Source organism: Eumetopias jubatus, unplaced genomic scaffold (assembly GCF_037043125.1).
Source record: "Eumetopias jubatus isolate StellerSeaLion01/CBP00866 unplaced genomic scaffold, mEumJub1_p1.0 scaffold_1, whole genome shotgun sequence".
In the NCBI taxonomy this organism is placed as follows: Eukaryota; Metazoa; Chordata; class Mammalia; order Carnivora; family Otariidae; genus Eumetopias; species Eumetopias jubatus.
Genome location: NW_028274807.1, coordinates 218636065 through 218658343, shown reverse-complemented (window position 1 = coordinate 218658343; position 22279 = coordinate 218636065). Strand labels below are relative to the sequence as shown.

Here is a 22279-nt window from a genome sequence, read left to right as displayed (position 1 = left end):
GCTTTAGGAATTGGTCCAGCGTGAAAGAGAAGGTGGGGGCGGGGGGGTGGGGGGGAGCCAGGGGCCTCCCCTCAGCTGGCCCCAAAGGCGGGGTCGCTCCAACCAGGGGCTGCTGCCCCTGCCTCGGTGCCCCTGCGTGTCCCTGGGAGCCCAGCGTGGATGATAAAACTCATCGGCTGGAACGCGCCCAGTGAGCAGGCGTGAAGCGGAGGTGCGCTAGCACCAGTGGTCTTGATCGGGGTGGTGGTAGCTATGCCGAACCCGGCCACCCGAGCTGAGCCCCAGAGTGCAGTGGTAGCCGTTGGGCACGCGGCGGAGGGGGTGCGACTGGGAGGTCAGGGAGGACACATAGGAAGTCTGGGAGGAGCGGCCTGAGTTGGTGGCCACAGCCTCCTTGAAGGTAAGCGTGTCCTCAGGCTGGGTGTGGGCAGTGTCCTCACTGTCCAGACGCTGCCCCAAGTAAGGGTCAGAGCCGATCCTAGAGCCGGCGGCCAGGGGCTGGCTGAGGGGGTCTCTCTGGAGCAGAGCGTTGTGTTCGGAAAGACCACGGCTAAGCCGGCCCGGGGAAAAGGTAGGGAGGCTGGTCTGTACCCCAGCAAAGTGGACAAGCGAAGATTGGCCATCTTGTAGGTGACACTGGGAAGGGGGGGTCAGCGAAGTCTGGGGGAGCTGCCTCCACCCACCACGGCCAGGGGTGCTAGCACCGGATGTTGACAACAAGGGGCTCCCATTCACTGAACCACCACCCTACAAGAAAATAGAACAGAGAAAAAAAAATCAAAGTCCCAGACCAGAGGCCAATGCAGGTGAGAACCATGGAGGTGGGGGGTGAGGCATGGAGAGAGGCAGGCACCCTGGGAGGGGACCCGTAGGGTGTGTGGTGGAGGGGGGAAAGCCGCTGGTGCCGGTAGGCCTGGGGAGGTGGTTGGGGACCAGTGGGGAACAAAGGGACAGGCACAGCTCGGGGAGAAGGGAGACCAGAGGCCAGTCCAGGGCAGTTGGGAGGGGAGGATCGGGCTGGTGCGGGAGGAATGGAGCAAGGATGGGGGGAGCGCAGACTCGGGCGTGGGAACCAGGACATGAAGGAGGATTCGGAGCATGGTGCGGGGGGGGGCTCGTGAGGAGGGGCAGTGAGGGGGGTCCTGTCTTACCGGTCTCCGGGGTCCTGGCTCCTGCCCAGCTGTTGGTGATGTGGGGTGGCTGCTGAGGGAGGGTTTGGGCTGCGAGGGCTCCCGGCCCCCAAAGCGGTCACAGGAGTAGAAACGCTGCTTCTCCGAGGAAGAGGAAGAGGGCTGCCTCCGCTCTTGGGACCGGCCCCGCTCCTGTCTGCGCTCCGTCCGGCAGCCTGTGGGCCCCTCTCGCGGGGGTGGGCCTGGCCCTGCAGCACTGCCGGGTGCTGGCCAGGAAGAGGGGAAGTCAGCACAGCGAGCCAGGTGGGGAGACAGACCCCCAGCCCAGACCCAGTCCCCACGGCCAGCAGGGGGACCCAGGGGGAGAGCTGAGGTGCGTGGGTGATCCTGCCTGGTCCCCAGACCTGGGCCTCACAGCCCCCTACTCAGGGCCGTTTGGATGGTGGAGGCACAGAAAGGAATGCCTCAGGCCCTGGCCATAGGAGGGACCCCCGCACGCACCGCCATCTGTGTCTGCGGACAGGCTGGGCCCCTTCTCCGAGGACTTCTGCTTCCTGTCCCTGCGGCGATGGCAGCGGTGGTGGTGATGGAGCGGAGCCTGGCTGGCTGGGGCACGGTCCAGGGCAGCGCTGCAGAGATGAGCCACGTGGGGACGCTGGGGCGCCAGTGTGGAGACGGAGCGCTTCATGGGGCTGGCGTTGGGGGCCGGCTGCGGGTGGGATGTGGGTTGGCACACAGTCTGAGAGAGGGGCCTGGGGCAGGCTCCAGGGCGGCCCTGCAGGCCTGGGGTTCAGGAACCACCAGGCCCCTCCCTCTCCCCAGAAAGCTCTTCCCCACCCAGGCCCACCCTTCCTCCCAGAGCACGCTGCACAAGGTGCTGTCCGTCTCTGCCAGCGGGGCCCAGAGAGCTGTTGGCCTCAGTGTCCCTGGGGGACAGGGAGGATGCCAGGAAGAGGGAGGCTGCGGGCCTGGCTGGGAGAACCCTGAGGGGTGGCTGCGTGTGATGGCTCTGCTGGGCCAGGGCCATGGGGCTCCTGCCCTGGGCTGAAATCGGGACCTGCGGACAGGGGCCCTCCAAGGGGAGCTGACCCACAGCCTCCACTCGGCGTCCTCAAGCTGGCCGCCCAGCGGGCCAGGCTCAGGAGGCAGAGACAAGTTTAGAGAATGAAGTCATTTGGAATGTGCAGAACCAGGAACCACAAAAGGAGGCAGGGACAGGGCCAGCCCCAGGCAAACACTGAAGGTCCCCGGCTGGAGGACATGCCCCTCTAAAGCCCCTCACCATCCCAGGAAGTGAAAGCAGGGCCCCCTGACACAGCCTCAGGTCTGCAGGCCCCTCTCTGAGTCCTTGTGAATGGGCCCACAGCCCCCTTGCCCTGGAGCTTCCTGCTCGGTACTCAAAGCATCCCTGAAGGAGCAGGGGATGGAGGTGGTGCCGCCTCCAGAGTCCAGAGAAAGAACAGGGCAGGTCGGGCGCCTGGGTGGCTCAGTTGGTTAAGCGACTGCCTTCGGCTCAGGTCATGACCCTGGAGTTCCAGGATCGAGTCCCGCATTGGGCTCAGCAGGGAGTCTGCTTCTCCCTCTGACCCTCCCCCCTCTCATGTGCTCTCTCTCTCAAATAAAATAAATAAAATCTTTAAAGGAAAAAAAGAACAGGGCAGGTCCTCCCCAGAGCATCGATGGGGAAAAGGGAGGACCAAGCTGTGAGGTACCGTGTGCATGGCGGGGGGGGCCGGGGGGGGCAATGCAGGCTGGTGTGGGAGAGGGGTGTCCTAGAGAGAGGGAGAGTCTGGGTCAGGGACCCTGGGCTGGGAGATGGAAGCCCCAGGGCCACCGCAGGAGGCTGAGCACCGGTGGGTGGTGGGGATTCCTGGCAGGCCTCCGAGGACTCTGGCTGCACCTCTTGAGACCATCGTCCTGGGAGCTCCCAACGGGGCTGACAGCGTCCAGGCCGCCGTGCAGGTAGGGAGCCCTCACGCGGGACACAAGCCCTCCCCAAGCCAGGTCTCCTCATCCCCCACGCCCCCACCCTCCCATGACCCTGGCCCTCCCAGACCACCCACCTGAGTCTCTGCAGCCGGGCGAGGCATGGAGGCCGCGCGTCCCTGGCTCTCCAGTCCGGGCTGGGGCTCCCCGTCAGGACCTCTCAGGGCCATGCTCTGCATCTGGACGTCCACAGCCTGGGCATACAGCAGCCCGCAGTCACACCGGCCCCCACCCCACCCTCACCTTCCCCCCATCCTGGGCTCCCCGCCACACTCCTGCCATCTCCCACCATCCCTGTCTCACCCCAATCCTTATCTCATCCCCCATCCCCAGCCTGGCTCCCCAGCCCTGGGAGCCCTCCCCGGTTTCCTGGCTGCACCACTGGGATCTCTGTAGAGTGGCAACGCTCCAGGGGTGTCCTTGCCTCATAGGGTACCTCCTGGGTCCTCTGAGTACCCCAGGAAACAGACTCCTTGATGCCACTCTCCTGGGTTTGTCTGTAGAGAAGAGAGGATTGTGCTGTTGGCTCAGAGGTCTGTGGGCCTTGGAAGGCCCACCAAGGACCTGGCTCCAACCTGCCAGGAACCTATACTGGCCCCTTCTACTCTGGGTTAGAAGCAGCCCAGACGCGTGAGGCCCTTCAAGTACAGGCTCTCAAGTGGCCACCGAGCAAGGGATGTGGACCCAGTACCAGGGCTCAGAGCAGATGGGCAGAGAGGGCCCCCGGACATGAGTCCAAGGGAGGTCTGGGCCCACCTCTTGCTGGTCTAGGGACACCCGGCAGGTTCCTCGGCCCTAGACAGGGCCTCCCAGGAGTAGTGGGAGGCCACATGTGCACAGCATGCATGACGCAGAGGGCGGACATCCTGTCTACGCTGGTGCACAGCAGGCCCTGACCACTACGTTAGGGGCAGTGTAGTACTCAGGAAAACCTACCTGATTAACAGTCCAAGACCCACAACTAGGCTGCAGAAAAAAACGTCCAAACATGTACAGATGAGGAGGAAATCAGGAGCCCTAAACATGCATGCTGTGCCCAGTCTGGTACCAGGCCCCACACCTTAGCCCTTGCTGGATGAGGCAGAGCACAGTCCCCCCTCTTTGGGCTCAGCCAGTGATTTCCTTTAGCCAATAAGGGTGTTAGCAGACCTGGGACCCTGCTGGCCCTGAGGGGGTGGCTGAGAGGAGCCTGCCTGCTACCACCCCCCAGCGACACACGGTGCAAGACAGGTAGGTGACTGTTAGTTCGCAACACTTGGTTTTGGGTGGTTCATTACCAAGAATTATTGTGGCAAGAGTTAGGGGTTAGGTAACAAGGACGTTACCAGTTTGTCTACAAAATACAATTGCTTCAGAAATCACTACTGGAGTGGAGATCTGAGGAAAAATGTCTTAGAGGAGTTAGGAAGACTAGACACACACAGGCCGTCAACAGAATGGGGTCAAAACAAATCATTTCTCAACGGGCAGTGAGGAAGCAGAGGCAGAGGCCCCTCACTGGAAAGGGAAATGGGCACGCACAATGGGAGGTGACAGTGGGAACCACCGACTGTCTAAATCCACTGACCTCAGTGCCATCAGAGGCACCCATGTAACGTTTTGGGAATTAGCTTTGGAGTCCACCATGGACCGCTCCAGCAGCCCGCCTGGACTAGCTTTCAGGCAGCATCTGCGGGGAACCATTCGGGGGGAGGTGGGCACAGGGTGGAACAGAGAGGCCAGTCTCCCAAAGTGGTGATGGGACCTGAGGGCTCCATGTCCTGCAGCACAGCCTACAGGGAGCCCCTCTGGGAGGGGGAGAAACCAGGAGTCCTGCCTCCTCCGTGCACCTCGCACCCTAGCCAGGTACTCACACGGCCCTGCCGTTGCTGAGGGACGCAGAGCTCTTCTGCCGAGGGAAAACCCGGGCTCCTCGGAGCACAGCCGGCTGTGTCTGCTCCAGCGTGGCTTTCAGAGGGTGGAACAGGGACACAGGGCCCATCTGTAGAAGGGACGCAGGGAAGAGGAAGAGCTCTAAGGGCACAGACAGGTGTGCCAGAAAGCTGGCCTGACCCCACAGCATGGGTTGGTGCTCCTTCTGCCCTGCCCCAGCCCTACACAGGAGGTAGGCGGGGGCTTACTCCCAACCTGGCCTGTGAGTGACATCAGGAAAGTCATTTCACTTCTTGGAGCTTCAGTATCCCTACCTACAAAATCTGGGGACCTCATCCAATTAAAAATGGTAAAAGGTTTCATCTCATCATCAACTTGGATTGATGGGTAGAGGCTGCATGAGCACGGACTGAGCAGAATTCTAAGGACATTTCAGGGCTCGGGGGGTGGCGGGGGGGCGCACTGATGGGTGTCTGCAACAGACAGGGGAATGGGGGATGTTGTGTGGGCATCAGATACTTCCCATCCCACGATGGGTGAATGTCCCTGTAAGCTCCGAACCAGGCAACTTTCTAGACAGAGTCTACGTATGGTCACTGATGGTTTGGCTGCATGGGAAAGTTGTTATCTTTGAAGGATGACGTCAGGAAGATGGGGCCCCAAACCAGCCCAGTCAGAGTCATGAGGGGAAGAAATCATGACCCTGGACCCATCAGTTTGAATCTCTCTGGTCCCTGCCAATGTGCACGGTAATCAGGTTCTCCTCGAACCTCCCCAAACAACCTCCTCAAATATTCTTCAAACTTCTTTCTTCTACCACTTAAAACAGTGGTATCTCCAGGGAACAGGTCCTCACCCCTTGTCTACTGCTCCTGAACACTAGGTCTCCAAGTCAGGGGGCCCCCAGTACCAGCAAGAGACCAGCCGTTGGAAAGCATGCAGGCTGTATGGGGTTTCTGACTTTGGGGCCGGAGAGTGAGGCTACAGTAGGAACCTCTCATCTTCCTTTTCCCGCCGTGCAATCCCCAGGAAGGATGTGGGTTTCCTCTGCCGTCAAAACAACTGATGGGTGCCAGAGTCTGAGGTTCACTTCTTGGAAATCCTGGAACTCGGTACCTGGGACAGGCCTCCCGTGGCCTGGTGAATCTGGTCTCTGGGGGTCTTGTTCTGTTTGTAGAAGTCAAATATCATCAGAGCTGCGTACACCTTCCCTACGGTCATCTCGTCGGCTGGAGGGAGAGAAAACAGAGGGTGGGGTGTGGAGGAGGAAGGGGAGGTGCGGGACAAGGGAACAGCCTCCACCACAGGGACTCCTGGACATGCTCAGGGAAGGGCACAGGGCTTGGCTGAAGTTGCATCTGTGGACACTGAGCACGTGTCCTCTGGAGCTGTACTGACTCTCCACAGGGCCCTCCATCTCCTCCCAGTGAAGTGGATGCGGGGTTTAATCTTTAAGCACCTCATCTCTAACTGTAGGAGTCTCCCTGCTGTTCTCTGGATTTTTTTAAGTATACACCCCCACCAGGAACGTGGGTGACTGTGGTCAACAGAATAAAGCCCAGGGAATCCCTTCCCACAGTCCCTATGTACCCACTGGTAAGACCGTTCTCCCTGCAGGTGGAAACTAAGTCTAGACTATTGACGAGGTTACCCTGGCCCAGGCCTCCTGGCTCTGCCTCTGGGTGGGACACAAAAGGGGGGTGAACAAGGAGAATTTCTTGCCCTCACTTACGTTTATGGGGTGGCACCAGTAAATCCAGGGTCTTCTGGGGCAGATTGGCCCACACAGAGGAAATCTCCTTCCTCAACTCTGCATCACACTGATGCTGCTTGGTGCCGGCTGGGGCAGGACAAGGGTGTGGAGGGGAAGAGAGATGTTAGGAGCTGTCTCACAGGCCCCCTGGGGGAGCCGGCAGGGAGAGGTGTGGTGTGAGGGGAAATGGGGCAAGGACCGTGCCAGGAGAAAGGGCAGAGCAGGGAGAAGCACGGCCACGGCGGCTGTCAGAGCGTCCCTGATGGGCACGTGCAGAGACAGAGGCCTGTGTGCGTGGGCCCTGGGAGTGGAGAAGGGATATGGTGGCAGTCCAGCTGTTCATCCAGCCATTCAAAACTATCAAGTGAGCACCCTCCCGTGCCAGGGACTATTCTAGGTGATGGAACAAAAGCAAAGGAGCCGCCTTTGTGGCACCATGTGGCTTGACCCAACAATAAAGTGGCAGTAAGTTCAAAACCTAGTGTGTTGGGTGCAGGAAAAGCTTAAGTAGGGAGGGATGAGAAATATTGGGAGGGCTGAAATTTTGGACAGGGTAGTCAGGAAAGGTCTCATGAGAAGGTGGTGTGTGTGTAAGACCCCGAAGGCAGAAAAGGACCAGGGGGTGCAAAGGCCTCGGTGTGTCACACAACCAGCCAGGAAGGCAAGGCTCACTGAGCGGGGGGTGGGGGTGACGGGCTGCAGGGAGCAGATGTTGAGATAGGAAGCAGCAGAGCGTGATAAGCAGAGGGATAAAATACTCTGACCTTTTTTTAGCATCAGGTTTACTATGGTATAATGTACCTACAATGAAATCCACCCTTTTCAGTTATCCCATTCTATGAACTTTGGTAAATGCATAAAGCCGCGCATCCACCCCACAATCGAGTCATGGTATATGGCCCCACTGCCAAAGTCTCTCTGTGCTCCCTTTGTAGCTGACCCCTTGGCCTCCTCTCATCCCGTCCCATCCCTGGTGTGTTTTCTGTCTCGGTCTGTTTTGCCTTCTCCAGAATGCCCCACAAACAACGTCATCGGGTGTATTGGCTTTTGAGTAGGACTTCTCCACTCAGCGTGGTGCCTTTGAGATTCAGTCCACGTGGTTGAGTGTATAAGTAGCCTGTTTCTTTTGACTGCGGAGTACTACCTTGTGGTATGGATAGACCACAGTTTGTTTATCCATTCACCAGTTGTGAGCATTTGAGTTGCTTACATTTTGAGGAGATTATGAAATAAAGCTGTGAACCTTTGCATATAGGTTTTTGTGCAGATGTATGTTTTCTTTTCTTCCCACTTGGGAGTGGGCTGGCTGGGCCGTACGGTAAGGAACTGCCAAACTAGGATCACAAGAATTCCATATTATGCATTCTCACCAGGACTTAATATTGTCATTTAGAAAAGTACTTTAGTCGTATTAATAACCATGTAGTGTTATCTTACTATGGCTTCATTTTGGATTTCTCCCATCCAAGTACGAACCAGGCCCGACCCTGCTTAGCTTCCGAGATCAGACGAGATCGGGCGCGTTCAGGGTGGTATGGCCGTAGACTTCATTTTGGATTTCTCTAATGATTAATGATATTGAGCATCTTTATAGGTGTTTATTTGCCTTCCATATATATTTTTTGGTGACATGTCTATTCGAATCCTTTACCCATTTTTATTAGGTTGTTTATTTTCTTATTACTGAGTTGTGACAGACCTTTATCTATTCTGGAAACTGATCCTATATCAGATACATGGTTCAAAAATATCTTCACCAATGCTTTACTTTGTCTTTTCATTTTCTTAAATGTCTTTTTGAAGAGCAAAAGTTTTTAATGTTGATAAAGTTCAATTTTTCAATTTTTCTTTTATGGCTCATGCTTTTTGTGTCTTCAAAAATCTTTGCCAAACTCAAAATTGCCAAAATCTCTCTCCTGTGTTTCCTTCTAGAGGTTTTATAATTTTACATTTTATATTTATGTCTATGATCAATTTCAAGTTAATTTTTGTAGGAGGTAAAAGGTATGTGCTATGGACTGAATTGTGTGCTGCCCCCGTTCACATGCTGAAGCCGGAACCCTCACTGTGACTGTATAAGGCCGAGAAGGAGGCAATTAGGTGAAATGAGGTCAGAAGGGTGGGACCCTGACCCAGAGAGTTAGTGTCCTTATGAGAAGAGACACCAGAAAATTCATTCACTCTCTGTATGCACTCAGGGAAAGACCATGTGAGCACACAGTGAGAAGGTGACCACCCTACAAACCAAGAGAACAGGCCCAGGAATGAAACTTACCTTCCTGGCACCTTGATTTGGACTTTCAGCCTCCAGACTGTGAGAAATAAATTTCTGTGTTTAAGCCACTCAGTTGTGGTTCTTTGTTATTGGCAGCCCTAGCCGACTAAGACACTAAATGTCAAGATTTTTCCCTTTTCTAGATAGTTGTCTAAATTTTTCAAGTACCATTTGTTGAAAAAATTATCTTTTCTTCATTAATTGCCTTTACAACTTCATCAAAAATCCATTGGCAATGTAAGTATGAGTCTCGATTGTGTTCCACTGACCCATGTCTCTGTCCTGTCACCAACACGATACACCTCAATTGACGTGCTTTATAGAAAGTCTTTGATTCAGGTAGAGTAAGTTTTCTTTGTTCTCTTTTCAAAATTGTTTGTTATTCAAGTTCTTTTGCTTTTCTAGATACATTTTAGAATTTGTTTGTACATTTCTACCTAAAAACCTGTTGGGATTTTGATTGGGTGAACATTTATTCTATTGATGAATGTGGGAAGAATTGACATCATGACAATATGGAATCTTCCAATGCATGAAGATGATGCAGTGCTTAATTTTTAGATCTTCTTTGCTTCTTTCAATGTTTTGAAATTTGCAACATAGAGATCTCACATATATACTTTTTAGAGTTATCCAACAACAAAGAAGTACTTCATGTTTTTGGTGTGATTTTAATGGAACTTTTTCCCATTTCAATTGTTAATTGCTAATATATAGAAATACATTTGCTTCTTGCACACTGACCTTGTATCCTGTGACCTTGCTCTATACTTGGGGATGGTTTTAGTTACTTTTTTTAATGGCTTAAAACAACAGAAATTTATTATCTCAGTTCTGGAGGCCAGAAGCTCAAAATCAAGGTGTCCAGCATGACCGTGCCTCCTCCAAATGTTCTAGTGAAGAATTCTTCCTTGCCCGTTTCTAGATGTTGGTGGCTCCCAGCCATCCTTGGCATTCCTTGGCCCGTAGATGCCTCCATTTTATTCACTTTTTCTTAGAGTCTTTCAGATTTTCTCCATAGATAATCATGTCAGTTGTGAATACAGGCAGTTTTATTTCTTCCTTTCCAATTGGTATGCCTATTTCTTTTTCTTAACTCATTACAATGGCTAGGACCTAACGTATGGTGTTGAACAAGAATGGTGACAGCAGACATCCTTCCTTTGTTCTTGATCTTAGGGAAAAAGGGGTTAGTCTTTCTTTGTTAAGTGTGTCATTCGCTGAAGGTTTTTCATAGATATCCTTGATCAGATGGAGGGGGCTTCCTTCAGTTTCTACTCTATGCAGAATTTTTAAAATCATGGATACTGAATTCTTGTGAAATGCTTTTTCTGCATCTATTGAGATGATCATATAGTTCTACTTCTTTGATATATTAAATTATATTGATTGATTTTTTATACTTGAACTCAACTTGCATTCCTGGGATAAACCCTACTTTTGTCATCAAGCAAATAGATATATATACAGCCAGACTCAGTTTGAGAAAACTGGGTGGAATATTTTTGTGTCTACGGTCATGAGGGATACTGATCTGTCACTTTCTTTTCCTATAATGTCTTTGTCTCATCTTGGTGTAGGAGCAATGTCAGCACAATATGGTAAGTTGAGAAATGTCCTCTTTTTCTCTATTTTCTGGAAGAGTTTATATAGAGCTGGTATTATCTCCCCCTTAAATGTTTGGTGGACCTCACCTATGGAGCTAACTGGGCCGGGGATTTTCTTTGTTGGAAGGCTTTTAACTATAATTTAATTTCTTTAATAACTATAGTGCTACTCAGATTCTCTCTTCCTTTTTTTAACCCACTCAGGTTATCCATTCTTGAATGAGCCTGATAGTTGGTGTCAAGGAATTTTTCCATTTCATTTAAGTTGTTGAAGTTATTGACAGAAAGTTGTTCATAAAATTTCCTTGCTATCCATTTAATGGCAGCAGGACCTGTAGTGGTGTTCTCTCTTTCATTCCTTATATTGGTTATTTCTATCTCTTTTTCTTGATTGGTCTAGCCAGAGGTTTATTAATTTTATTGCTTTGGTTTTTAACATGATCATTCTAGCTGTTCTGTTGCAGGCAGACAAGAACAGAGGCAGACCAGTCTGAAGCTACTCTAAGAATCGAGTCAAGACCCGAGAGAGGGGCTTGGACCAGGAGCTAGCAGTGGGAGAGGACATAGAAGTGACCATATTCTGGTATATTATGAAGGTGGAGTCAAGAGATATGACAGGAGATCATATATGGATCAAAACTGGGAAAAGGATTTTAAAAAAAAGAAAGAAAGAAAGAGGAGGTAAGAATGACTCCAGAGGTTTTTGCCTTGAGTGACTAACTGGAAGAACAGAGTTTCCCCTGATGGAGACGGGAAAGATCATGGCGAACACGCGGCGATCAAGTTTGGCCAAGTGAACTCTGGAATGCTTCCTGGGCCTCCCAGTGGAGACAGTAAAAATTCACATGAGAATGCAGAATGCAGGTCTGGAGTTCAGGAGGAGGCCTGCACTAAAAACACAAAGTTGGAATTCCCAGTATTTAGAGCCATGAAAATAGGTGGAATGACAAACGTGGCAAAGGGAACAGTCTGAGGGGCACAGTGACATTCAGAGGGTGGGAGACATGAGAAAACAGAACAGGAAACATCAAAGGGATTCAAGAAGAACTACACGACCACGGAGGAAGGGCTGAGCCGCGGGCAGACGCGACCACGGAGGAAAGGCTGAGCCCTGGGCGGACGCGACCACCGAGGAAAGGCTGAGCTGCGGGCGGGCGCGACCACGGAGGAAGGGCTGAGCCGCGGGCGGACGCGACCACGGAGGAAAGGCTGAGCCGCGGGCGGACGCGACCACCGAGGAAAGGCTGAGCCCTGGGCGGGCGCGACCACGGAGGAAGGGCTGAGCCGCGGGCGGACACGGCCACGGAGGAAAGGCTGAGCTGTGGATTAGGTAAAATGAGAACCGAGCACACGGAGGTCGCCGAACAGCTCAGCAAGAGCGGCTCCAGCAGCATTGCAGTGGAAACCCACCTGCAGACCGGACAAGAGAGACCAGAAAGACAATACAGACCAGTCTCTCGAGGAGTTGGTCGCGAGGAGGGGAAGAATAAACATAGGGAAGCCAATGGAGGGAGAAGAAAACCTTTTAAAGACGGGAGAGATCATAGCTTGTTTATAAGTTGATACAAAGAATCCAATAGGGAGGAAAAACTGACAGGCAAGAAGCAGGGTGCAGAATTTCTGGCATGACAGCTTTGGGTAGATGATGAGAACGGGACCTAGAGGGCAAGGGGGGCAGGGTACGGGACTGGCCTTGACTCATCCGCTACAAACGAAATGGCTGAGCTCAAGGGCTCGAGTGCGGCCAGGAGGGTGGTGTGGGGGCAGAGACAGTGCAGATCCCCTCTGGTGGCTCTAATTTTTCTAATTTTCACAGGAGGGTGAAGGTGGAAAGGATACACTGGAGGTTTATTCTCTCCTAGATTTGGCACAGGCTATGCAGTCCTATCAGTCAGCTCAGGAGAGGACCTGACAGGGCCCGGGGTCACTATGGGGAGTGGACAGAAGGCACACAGACGCTGCACCCTGGAAGGGTGCTACCTCATGTGAACCTATGTTCTGCCGTCACATGCTCTGGGTAACCTGGACAGGTCATTTAACCTGCACCTCAGCTCCCGCACATGAAAATGGGATCATTACAAGGCTCAAAGGCAGGGCGGTTATCAGGGGATGAGGTCAGTGCCCAACAGAGGCGCCATGAGCAGCTGTCCTTGGTCACCTCCAGACAAGCCTCCTCACCCCCCTTCCCTGCACACCCACCTGGGGTGGCTCTGGAGTGAGACCGCCCGGTCCTGGCTTGGTGCCCTCCCCAGATGCTGCCTTGCTCACCTGGAGCCAGCTCGATCTCCAGTGCAGTCCGAATGAGGGCCATCAGCGTGGACGTGAAGTGGACGGTCATGTCCTCATTGGAGATGGGCATGTTCATGCGAACCAGGAGCTAGAGACAAGGGGAGCAGGTCAGGGCCAGGCCTACTAGGGTCCCTCCACCACAGGACTACAAGGGGCTGGAGGCCCCTAGAGGCTGGGCTTCACCTCCTGGGGGTGGCTTCTGCAGGCGCCCAGGCAAAGTTGGGTGGCTGGGAGTTTTGCCAGCATTCGCACTCACCCTTGGACCACCGCCCCCCCCCCCCATTGGAGCAGTCCCTCCTTCTCCTAGCTGCGGAAAAATAAAGTCCAGGTAAAGACTGTAGCATAGCACCAAGCCAGAAGCCTGGATCCCTCTGAAAGAACAGGCACATGCTTAGCCAGAAGGACCCCTGCCCAAGGCTGGAATAAGGGGCATGGGGCCTGGGCTGAAGAGGGAGGGATCTGGGCTGCAGAACAGAGGCGAGGCACCCTGGGATGGCCCACAGACAGGAGGGAAGACCCCTGTCCTTACAGCTCTGCCCAACGTCATCTCCTCCACCGGCAGCGTGGAGCACTGGACAAGGGGCGGCTTAGCCAAGAGCACAGCTCTGAGCTCCCACTCCCAGTGAGGCATCCCTTCACCCCAGGAAGGCTTCTGCCTCTCACCACCCAGCCAGGGGGCCTGGAAGAGGCAGCCAGCACCTTCCAGTCAGAAGGACCCAGAACAGATGGTACTGCACAGGGCCAGCGTGGAGGCTGGTAGGGAGAGGCTCAGGGCCATTGCACAGGAGTAAAAGTACTTCGGACCAGACTGGGGGCAGTGCCCTGCTGCTTTGCTCCCTGTTTCTGCATCAGGTGAACAGCCCCTTTTCTCTCCTCATTTTTCAAGGACAGAACAGCGGGAGACAGATGTGTGTCTGTACCACAGACCTCCGGGTATAGCCAGCAGCTGCCCAGAGCCTGAGGCTCTGAGAACTTAGGTGGTGTCCAGGAAGAAAAGTACCCTTGGTGTGTCTGGCACGGTCTCAGCCTGGGAGGTCACCTAGCTGACCAGGTAGAGCCCTAGGGGCACCGTGACCCACCTGTCTTCTCTCACCGCTCTCTTGTCGTCTACCATAAGACAGAGCTAGAGAAGGGGGCACAGGGCCCCTCCCCGGGTTGTGCCTGTCCTCTGCCAAGCCCACATCCCATGACAGAGCAGCCTCTCTTCCCCTCTCGGGGGGGCCCCCAGCCCTGCCCCCAGTGTCTGGGCCCTAGATCCAATCCTCGGCCTAGTAGAGACTGGGTGGCTAGAGACACAAGCCCAGACTCTGCCCCCCTGAATGCTGGCAAAGCCCCACCTGGCACATCTAATCGTGGTCCCAGGACCTCACACATCACCTTTGTGATGCACACCAGGAAAATCGGCTTTCCAGAGCACAGGGTCCCTGTAGACCAGCACCGATGGCAGGAGGAGAGGCAGAGGGATTCCTCTCTAGGGAAGTCAGGGAGTCGGGTCCCAGCCTGAAGGGGGAGCAAGCAGGTGATTTCCAAAAGAAGAGAGCTCTGTCCAGGGCACCTTCACCAGAGGCTCTCCTCTGCCTGTCCAGGCCCTAGAAGGGCAGGGATCTCTGGAAGTGGCAGAAGGACAAGGCCAGGGTAAACAGACAGGCATCTCTGCCCTGGGCCTAGGACCTCCTGGTCATAGCACCCTGAGCATCTCCTGGACCCTCCCCAGCTCCCCAAGCCCATCCATTCCTACCCACCCTGAGGCCTCCCCTGGTCTATTCATGACCAGAACCTTGGAACTGGCCAGCACAGCTGGGGAGGGGCCCTAAAGGCTAGCCCATCAGAGCCCTGCATGCCCATCCTGGCCCCAGGTATCAGTGTGGACAGAACTCTCCTTCTTGGGAACAAAGCTACAGTCTTGCATGCAGGCCTCAGGCAGGCGCAACATGCATGCCAGGCAGGGGAGGGCTGAGGAGGACAGCAGAGGCATCTGCCGATGGCCTGAAGGAACCACTTAGTTTCCAAAGGCTGTGCTGAGCCAGGTGACAGAGGGAGGCCCAGATTGAGAGCACAGAGACAGACAGCACGGACAGAACCAGAGAGAGGAAAGCTCTGCTGGGAAGCTCGCTCAGAGAGAGGGCGGTGGCAGAGAGGCTCCAGACACATGCTGGTGGAGCCGCACGATTCAGGCTGGCTCTGTTTTCTGGGAGCAATGGGAGCTGCAGCAGGGCTCTCGGTGTGGCGCGACGGGTGGGGGGTGGGGCTGGAGGGATGGGAGGTGCCTACACACCAAAGGGCACATGGGGCAGGTGGGAGCAGGCTTGGGGCTGGCCATGTGACCTGCCTGCCCCCCAAGGAGGGAGGCCTGGAGATGTCCTTCAGTTTACCCCCTCCTTGCCGCTCAGCCTCCTGGGCTCCTCAGCGATGGAGGGAGGGGGTGTGGGACTACCTGTCCTTACCCTGCAGCAGTCTCTGAAGCCCCAGGAATGACAGCAGAACGCCTCTCCCTGGCATCCTTTCCTTCTTAATGCCACAGCGCCTCCTTCCCGCTGTGGAACTTACAAAGCCCTGGGGATGCTGCCTCCCCAGGCTGACAGCAGCCCAGACCTGGGGAAGTTCTGCATGTGCGGAGCTGAGTGGGGGTTCCTCAGAAGTGCCAGAGGCCCTGCAGGCCCCTATTACCCCAGGTTCAGACCCAAAGGGCTGGATACCTCCACCCTCATCAGGTGCTTATGGGACAGAGAAGCTGAGTGCGGTCCTGAGCCTGGAACAAAAACAGCTTCTGTCTGAAAGGTGGTCTGTCCCCTCATTTCTGGGAAAGAGAAGGAAAGGAAAAAAGGCAGGTGGAGGGCTCTGGCTCCATCTTCCTGAGCTTCTCAGGGGCTCTCAGAGGGGGCAGACCTGCGGGCACAAGGGGCAGGTGCAGACACCATCATGGTATCTGTGTCCCTCTGTCTGGGAAGGTAGAGGACATGGCTGGAGCAGAGAAAAGGAAGAAACAGTGAGACAGCAGAGCGGCAGACAGACAGATGGACAAGCCCCGAGAGGAGACGGGAGACCAGCCCCAGCACAGCCAGCCTCGGGGTGCAGGGTCGGGGTCTACCTTGTATGCAACTCGGGCACGGCATTTCTCCCCCAGCCCCAGGGGTGGGGACATGTGTTTCAGCATCTCAAACATGTCATTGTAACTGATGCGCCCACTGGAGACCCGGCCCAGGGAGGCAGAGGCAGGGTGGGGTCCACAGGAAGGGGTGCGGCGGGAGGGGGTGGGGGGGAGGAAGCAGACAAGAAAACAGATCCAGTTAACCAGCGTCCAATTACACGCCAAAAGTCAAAATACGTAAAATGAGGGACTTCTCTGCTTGACCCGACCCCTCCTTGCCCCTCCCAGCCTCACCTCCACACTCCAGCCCCACGCAGGGCAGCGGGCAGGGGTGACATCTGAGCTAATGAACATGGAGGGATGAGGAAGGGCTGCATCGGGGCGGCTTTGGGTTGTCAACTTCTGATTTTACACTTTTAGAAACCACAGATAATGCCAAATCAGAAGAGCTGCTTCACCATGCCGGGAGAGCCGGCAGACAGAATTACGTGACTGATGAGGCCGGCCTGAGAACCATGGCAGAAACATAGCTTTCCGTCACGCTCAATTTGCTTCCAAGTTAGCCTAGAGGCTAAAGAAGTGGAGAAAACTCTACAACAAGCCAGAAAACTAGAGCTGGGGGAGCCCCAAGGCTCTAGAGACAAACTTGACCGGTGAGTCCTGCTCCAAGCCCAGAGACACCCTAGGCCGCCCAGGGCGGGGCTGCTGCTGGGAGTCAGGGCTGGGCAGGAAATGGGAGATGGGGGGGGGGGTGGAGGGGGCAGGGGCGTGGTGGGCAGCTGGGGTGGGGTGTGGCTTGGAGCCACTCTTGCACCCTCCTGTCCACACCAGGGGCAGGGCTGGCCCCAACACACGGGACAAGGCTGCAGATCCAGGGAGGTGTCTGGGGGCCGATGACTGTCTTCCAAGGTAGACAGGCCACCAGGCCTGCAGCCTCACCTCCACCCCTGGGGACACCTGCCTATGGGACCTGCTTGGGGTCCTAGAGACGAGGTCGGGTTCAGGCCACCCAGGAGAGAAAGGGGACAGCTTTTTCCTGGCAGGCACAGCTGCCCCAGGGCCTGGCCCTCCTCCCAGGGTTCCCAGCCTTGGCTGAGTGGATCGATCCAGAGGTGAAGCAGGAGGGCCCGTCTTTGGGCCTCCACTGCCTCTGTCCTCGCCTCCCTCGGGGACCAGAAGCCCCTCGGTTGTCAGGCTCTTCAGACTGGGAGGGGCCGCTCCTCCTGGCCTGCTTGTGCCCATGCGCTCCTCCTCTGGGGCCCTTGGCCTCCAGCCTGTCTGACCATTAGCCCACCCTGCAGAGCCTGGAGGCAAAGCCGGGAAAGACAGCTGCTTCCTCGGGCACAGGCAGGGCCTGGCCCCCAGCTCCCACCCAGCAGCCGACCCCTGCCCTCCAGGCCCAGCCAGCAAGCTTCGTGTGCACCGCCTCAGAAGGCTGCCTCTCCCCAGCCAGCGGGAGGGGTCGGGAGATCAGATGGGGGACCAGAGCGTCCAGGAGGTTGGAGTGCGGGGCGGGGCAGGGCAGGAGGAAAGAGAGCTGAGGTGTCGTCATTCCCAAACCAGGCAGGGAGTGTGCGCTGTGTTTGCATTTCGGGCAGGGAAGGGTATGTCCCATGGAGGCTCTGAGTTGCAAACCTTGTAGGCCAACCTACGAGGGCAGTTCTTCCCTAAGCCGACGGGTGGCGCAATACAACGCAACAAACTGTACTTACAATGTACAATGTATACAAACAAACTGTATCCTTACAATGAACCCGGCAAGTGGAAAGGAAATGTCACAGGTTATGGCAACCAAGGCACGATGAGCCCGTCCCGCCCGCCCACCCAGCCTGCGACAGGAAGAGGAGCCGGGCGGCTGGACAGGCAGCTCCCTGCAGGGAATCCTGGGGCTCAGAAAGCCCCAGGAGGCAGGGCAATCCCAAGACCATTTCCAGAGCCTGACGCGGGCAGGAGGCACACCATACAGAACCAGGGCTGGCCCCTGTCGCAAGCCCCCACTGTGCACACACTGCAACCACTGGTCCGCCTCCCCCCGGGGTCTTGTTCGCCCACCCTCTCTGGCAGCCCCTGCTCTCGCTCCCTGAGTTCTGGAGACCCCACGCCTGGCTCTCCTGACCGTCTCTACCTCCTGCATCTCCTGGAGTCTGCTGGCCCGGCTAAGGACCCCCTAGTCCCAGGGTGGGCACCCTGGCCAACACCGACGTTTCTCTTTCCTGTCCAGTCAGCTCCAAGTCATTTCTGCAAAAGAGGGAAGAAAGAGGAAGCCCCACTTTGGCCTCACCCAAGGTGCTTGCTACCTCACTGGACCTAAAGGATCATGACGAAGGGTCTGGAAGCATGGTGAAGCCCCCAGCCCCAATAATCACCCAACCCAATTCACAGCCTGTTCTCTGGCTCATCTTCTCTCTTCCACCATCGAATCCCTCACACGGCACCAGATGGAAAGTGGGGGCACCATACTGTCACTGCAATGCAAAAAACTGTCCTCGCTGTCTGTAAAGCAAAGTCAAAGCTCCTTGTTTATCCCAAATTTCAAGACCTTCTCAACCTGTCCCAGCCGCCCTTCCAGCCCCTTTGCAATGCGTTCTCTTCTCCATCAGACACAATCACACCCCCTTCCCTTCAGCCCCGGCCCCAACCTCTTCTCTAGAGCTCAATCCATCCTGCCCTCTTCAGTTTAGCTCAAATGCCACCTCCTCTGACTCACCGGCCAGATGGGGTTTCTCCCTCCTCGAACACCCCGGGCTCACACTATGGCTCCTCTGTTCTCCCACAGTCCCGTTGGACTCAGCATCCCGAGAGCACGTGCTTGCTTCACCTACACACCCCTGGTCCCCAGCACACGGCGGATGCTCAGGAATGTTGACTGGGCAGATGGATGAACACAAGGATGAGTAGACAGATCGCTTACAGGTGTGATTGTGATTCTCCTCTCGACTCTCTACCCTTCACCAAGTGAGGCAACGGGGAAGATGGGAGAAGGCGGCACCATAAAGCAACAACCCCACGCCTTCTTCATCTCCCCACAGCAGGCATGTGTGCACGCACATGTGCACATACATACCCATGCACACCTGCGCTCACACACATGTGCACACACAAGCATGCACGCCCGTGTATACCCATGCACACGTGCATTCACACACACGTGCACACATGCACTGCACACACCTGCACACAATCACGTGTGCACGCGCGTACGCATATATACAAACCATGTGCGTGTGCGCACGTGTACACATGTATGTCTGCTGCATGTTCACACACGTGCACACAAGCACACACGTGCACATATGCACTGCACTCACATTTGCACACACGCGTGCACGCTTGTACGCGTGCACGCTCATACGCGTACACACAAACCATGTGCATGTACACCCATGCACACACGCGTGCACACATGCACCGCACTCACACATTTGCACAATCACGTGTGCACACTCGTACGTGTACACACAAACCGTGTGCGTGTGCGCACATGCACACATGTATGTCTGCTGCACACGTGCATGTACGCATGCCACATGTGCACACAAACACACCCGTGCACATATGCAACACACACACGTGTGTACACTTGTGCACACACCCACAGAGCCATACACACATATGAAAGCTTGGGAAATTTCACAAAGTTTTGTTGTTCTTTAAGTCTCTCCAAGAACGAGGAGACAGCAGAGTGGCCACCTGGGATATAAAGCGGACCACATCCCTACATCTGCCACGGAGGTTAGGAAGGGCTCAAAGCACCCTCGGTCCTGTGCCCAGGACTCAGTCTCCTCAGCTGCCTCTGCTGGGCCTTCCCCTATCCCCTGCCATCTGGAGGCAGGCTATGTTTTCAGCCCAGGCCACTTGGGAGCAGCAAGTCTGAGTGTTAGTTGCGGGTCACATTTATGCTACTTTTGGACCATGGTCTTGTGTGCTATTTCACAGATGCCACCTCTGGGGTGACGCTTATATTTGCTGTCTACTCTTCCACAGCACTTTCTTTACCCCACTCCCAATGGCCCCTGCCTTCCAGAGGCCCCATTTTCAGAACTCTGGATTTGGGAAACAGTCTGAGCCCCCTGTGCACCATCACAAAGCCACAGTCTGGCCCAAGTCCATTCCCTGTATGTCCAAATTCTGCTCCACCTGTGGCTGGACTAGGGGTAGCCCTGGGTCTACAGTTCATAAAGATTGGGGGGAAGTCCTCCCCTCTCACAGGCCTGCACTGACTTGCCTTTGTCGTGCACATATGAACATACTGCCCATACAGCATCTCTGCTTCCCTGCAACACACCCTTTAGAAACAACGTGCCCGGTCCTCCCTTTGGCAGCACATATACTGGAAACAGTGTGCCCAGAAACAGCAGCATCTCTTGAGACCACAGTGCAGATGACCCTCCTAGAATGAGCCTCAAGCCTGCCTCACTTGGAGTCTCTCCTGCTCTCTGACCTGACTGGGCCCTCCTGACCAGAGAAACCACACCTACCCCTGACCCAGAACGACACTGGGCACTGCAGGGCCGATGTGCTGACGCATCAGCAAAATGACAGGACTCTCCGAGGCCACAAAAACGGTCACCTACACCATGAAACATAAATAAATCCATGCTTGTTCTGCACTGCGTGAAAATTATTCAGTTTTCACTACAATGGAAAACACCCGGAGACACTACAGGAATGGAAATGCCCTAGGGTTGCTGGTGCTACCAGTGGTTTCAGGACTTGCCCAGCCTGGGAAGGGTCTCATACAGCATCTTCTGGATCCTCACATGATGGGGTAGGGGCTCCGGGAAGGCTGGATGAGAGGAGGGTGGGGGAGCCCAGCCAAGCTCCCAGGGGCTTGAGGGTCAGAGAGCTCTGGAGCAATCCCCTTGCTGAGCTCCAATTTAGGGAAAAACTGTGGGCAGTAGGGTCCTCACCACGATGACACTGACCATCTCCTCCAGGCCTCTACCACGCAAGGGGTGACCAAACACAGAGCTGTGCGAGGGGGACACGGGCAGGCTGGGAGCCTCGGAGAGAGGAGGTGGGAAGTGGCTACACCCCATCTTCACAGTCTTCTCATTCCCTTCGAGCATGGGAAGGGACGGATGCCCATCCATTTACTGATGCACTGTTCATTCACATTCATGTCTGCTGAGTGCTCACCATGAGCGAGGTCTTCCTCGCAGCCAGGTCTCTTGGCCCCTCCATGTCCTGTGTTGGCCTTGCAGAGAGCATGCCCTGAATAAGTACTCAAGTATCCGCCTGAGAGAGTGAATGAATGAATAAGCAAGTGAAGAAGCGAGTGATGAAGGAACAGACAAATGGGCAGATGGTGAGTCCATGCTGCTTTGCTAGCCCCGAGGATAAGAGTATGTGTCCTGGGTGCGCAGGACTCTCCCATGGATCACGGAACACCCTTCTAACCCAAGCCAGTCCCCTCATGACATACTTGCTCTGTCTGGAAACAAACTACCCCTCACTTAATGCAACACAGTAACCCTTTCCCACCATGACCAAAGGGTCTTCAACATACTAGACCTTTCCTGGTAGCTCCTTTAATTTCAGTGGAAGTTCACCAAGTGCCCGCTATTTGCAGCCTGGGCTGGGGACACAGAGGTGCATGTTGGCTCCTGTTCCCAAGAGATGGCAGAGAGGGAGAGGCCTGAGCCCATCGGCGGGAAGAATGTCATTTCTGCCATGAAGGCCTCCAAGCTTCATGAAAATGGTGAGGCCCCAAGGGAAGGCCCTCCTGCTGTGTCCACACCCTCTCCCTTGAGCCCTCCACACCCCTCATGTGACAGACCTGTGAGGAGACAGTACACTCCCATTTGGCAAGAGACTTGAGCCTCACAGACCCCTTGGAACCTCCTAAGCCTGGACTAAGGGTCTCACAGAGCATTTCTCAGCCCAGGGAGCTGTGTAAGAGCACTGTGGGCATGAGAAGGAGCGTGCCACCTAGAAGGGGACCTGGCACCACCCTCTGCGGACCCCGCCAAAACCTGAGGGGGTTTGACAAAACCTGTGCCACATGACACAGGTCTGAAGCCACCCAGCCCTGTCCCGAGATCCGTGGCACGGACCACCCTGAGGACCACGGAACACGGGGGCCACTCACCACGCGGCCGGGTTGTACTCAGCCCAGACCCGGATGAACTCATCCAGGTGGTGAGGCCCTAGGATGGAAGAGTCCCATGTAAGGTACTCAAAATTGTCCATGATCACGGCCACAAAGGGGTTCAACATCTGCAGGACAGGAAGGAGAAGGGGTGACGTAGAGAGACCTCAGCCCGCCCTCTACCCTAG

The 22279-nt window shown here is 55.2% G+C and overlaps 1 protein-coding gene across 1 annotated transcript; it reads right to left on the bottom strand.

The window, feature by feature from the left end:
• Positions 1 to 216: 216 nt before the first annotated feature.
• LOC148165201 (voltage-dependent N-type calcium channel subunit alpha-1B-like) lies at positions 217 to 22219 on the bottom strand. The gene is made up of 11 exons (XM_088022662.1): positions 22092 to 22219; positions 16001 to 16097; positions 12892 to 13000; positions 6721 to 6828; positions 6105 to 6217; positions 4970 to 5097; positions 3485 to 3613; positions 3194 to 3317; positions 1632 to 1839; positions 1152 to 1396; positions 217 to 747 (listed from the first exon to the last, which is right to left on the bottom strand). Exons 1-11 carry the CDS (start codon positions 22217 to 22219, stop codon positions 217 to 219), a joined length of 1920 nt encoding a protein of 639 aa, XP_087878788.1.
• Between the last annotated feature and the right edge of the window lie 60 nt (positions 22220 to 22279).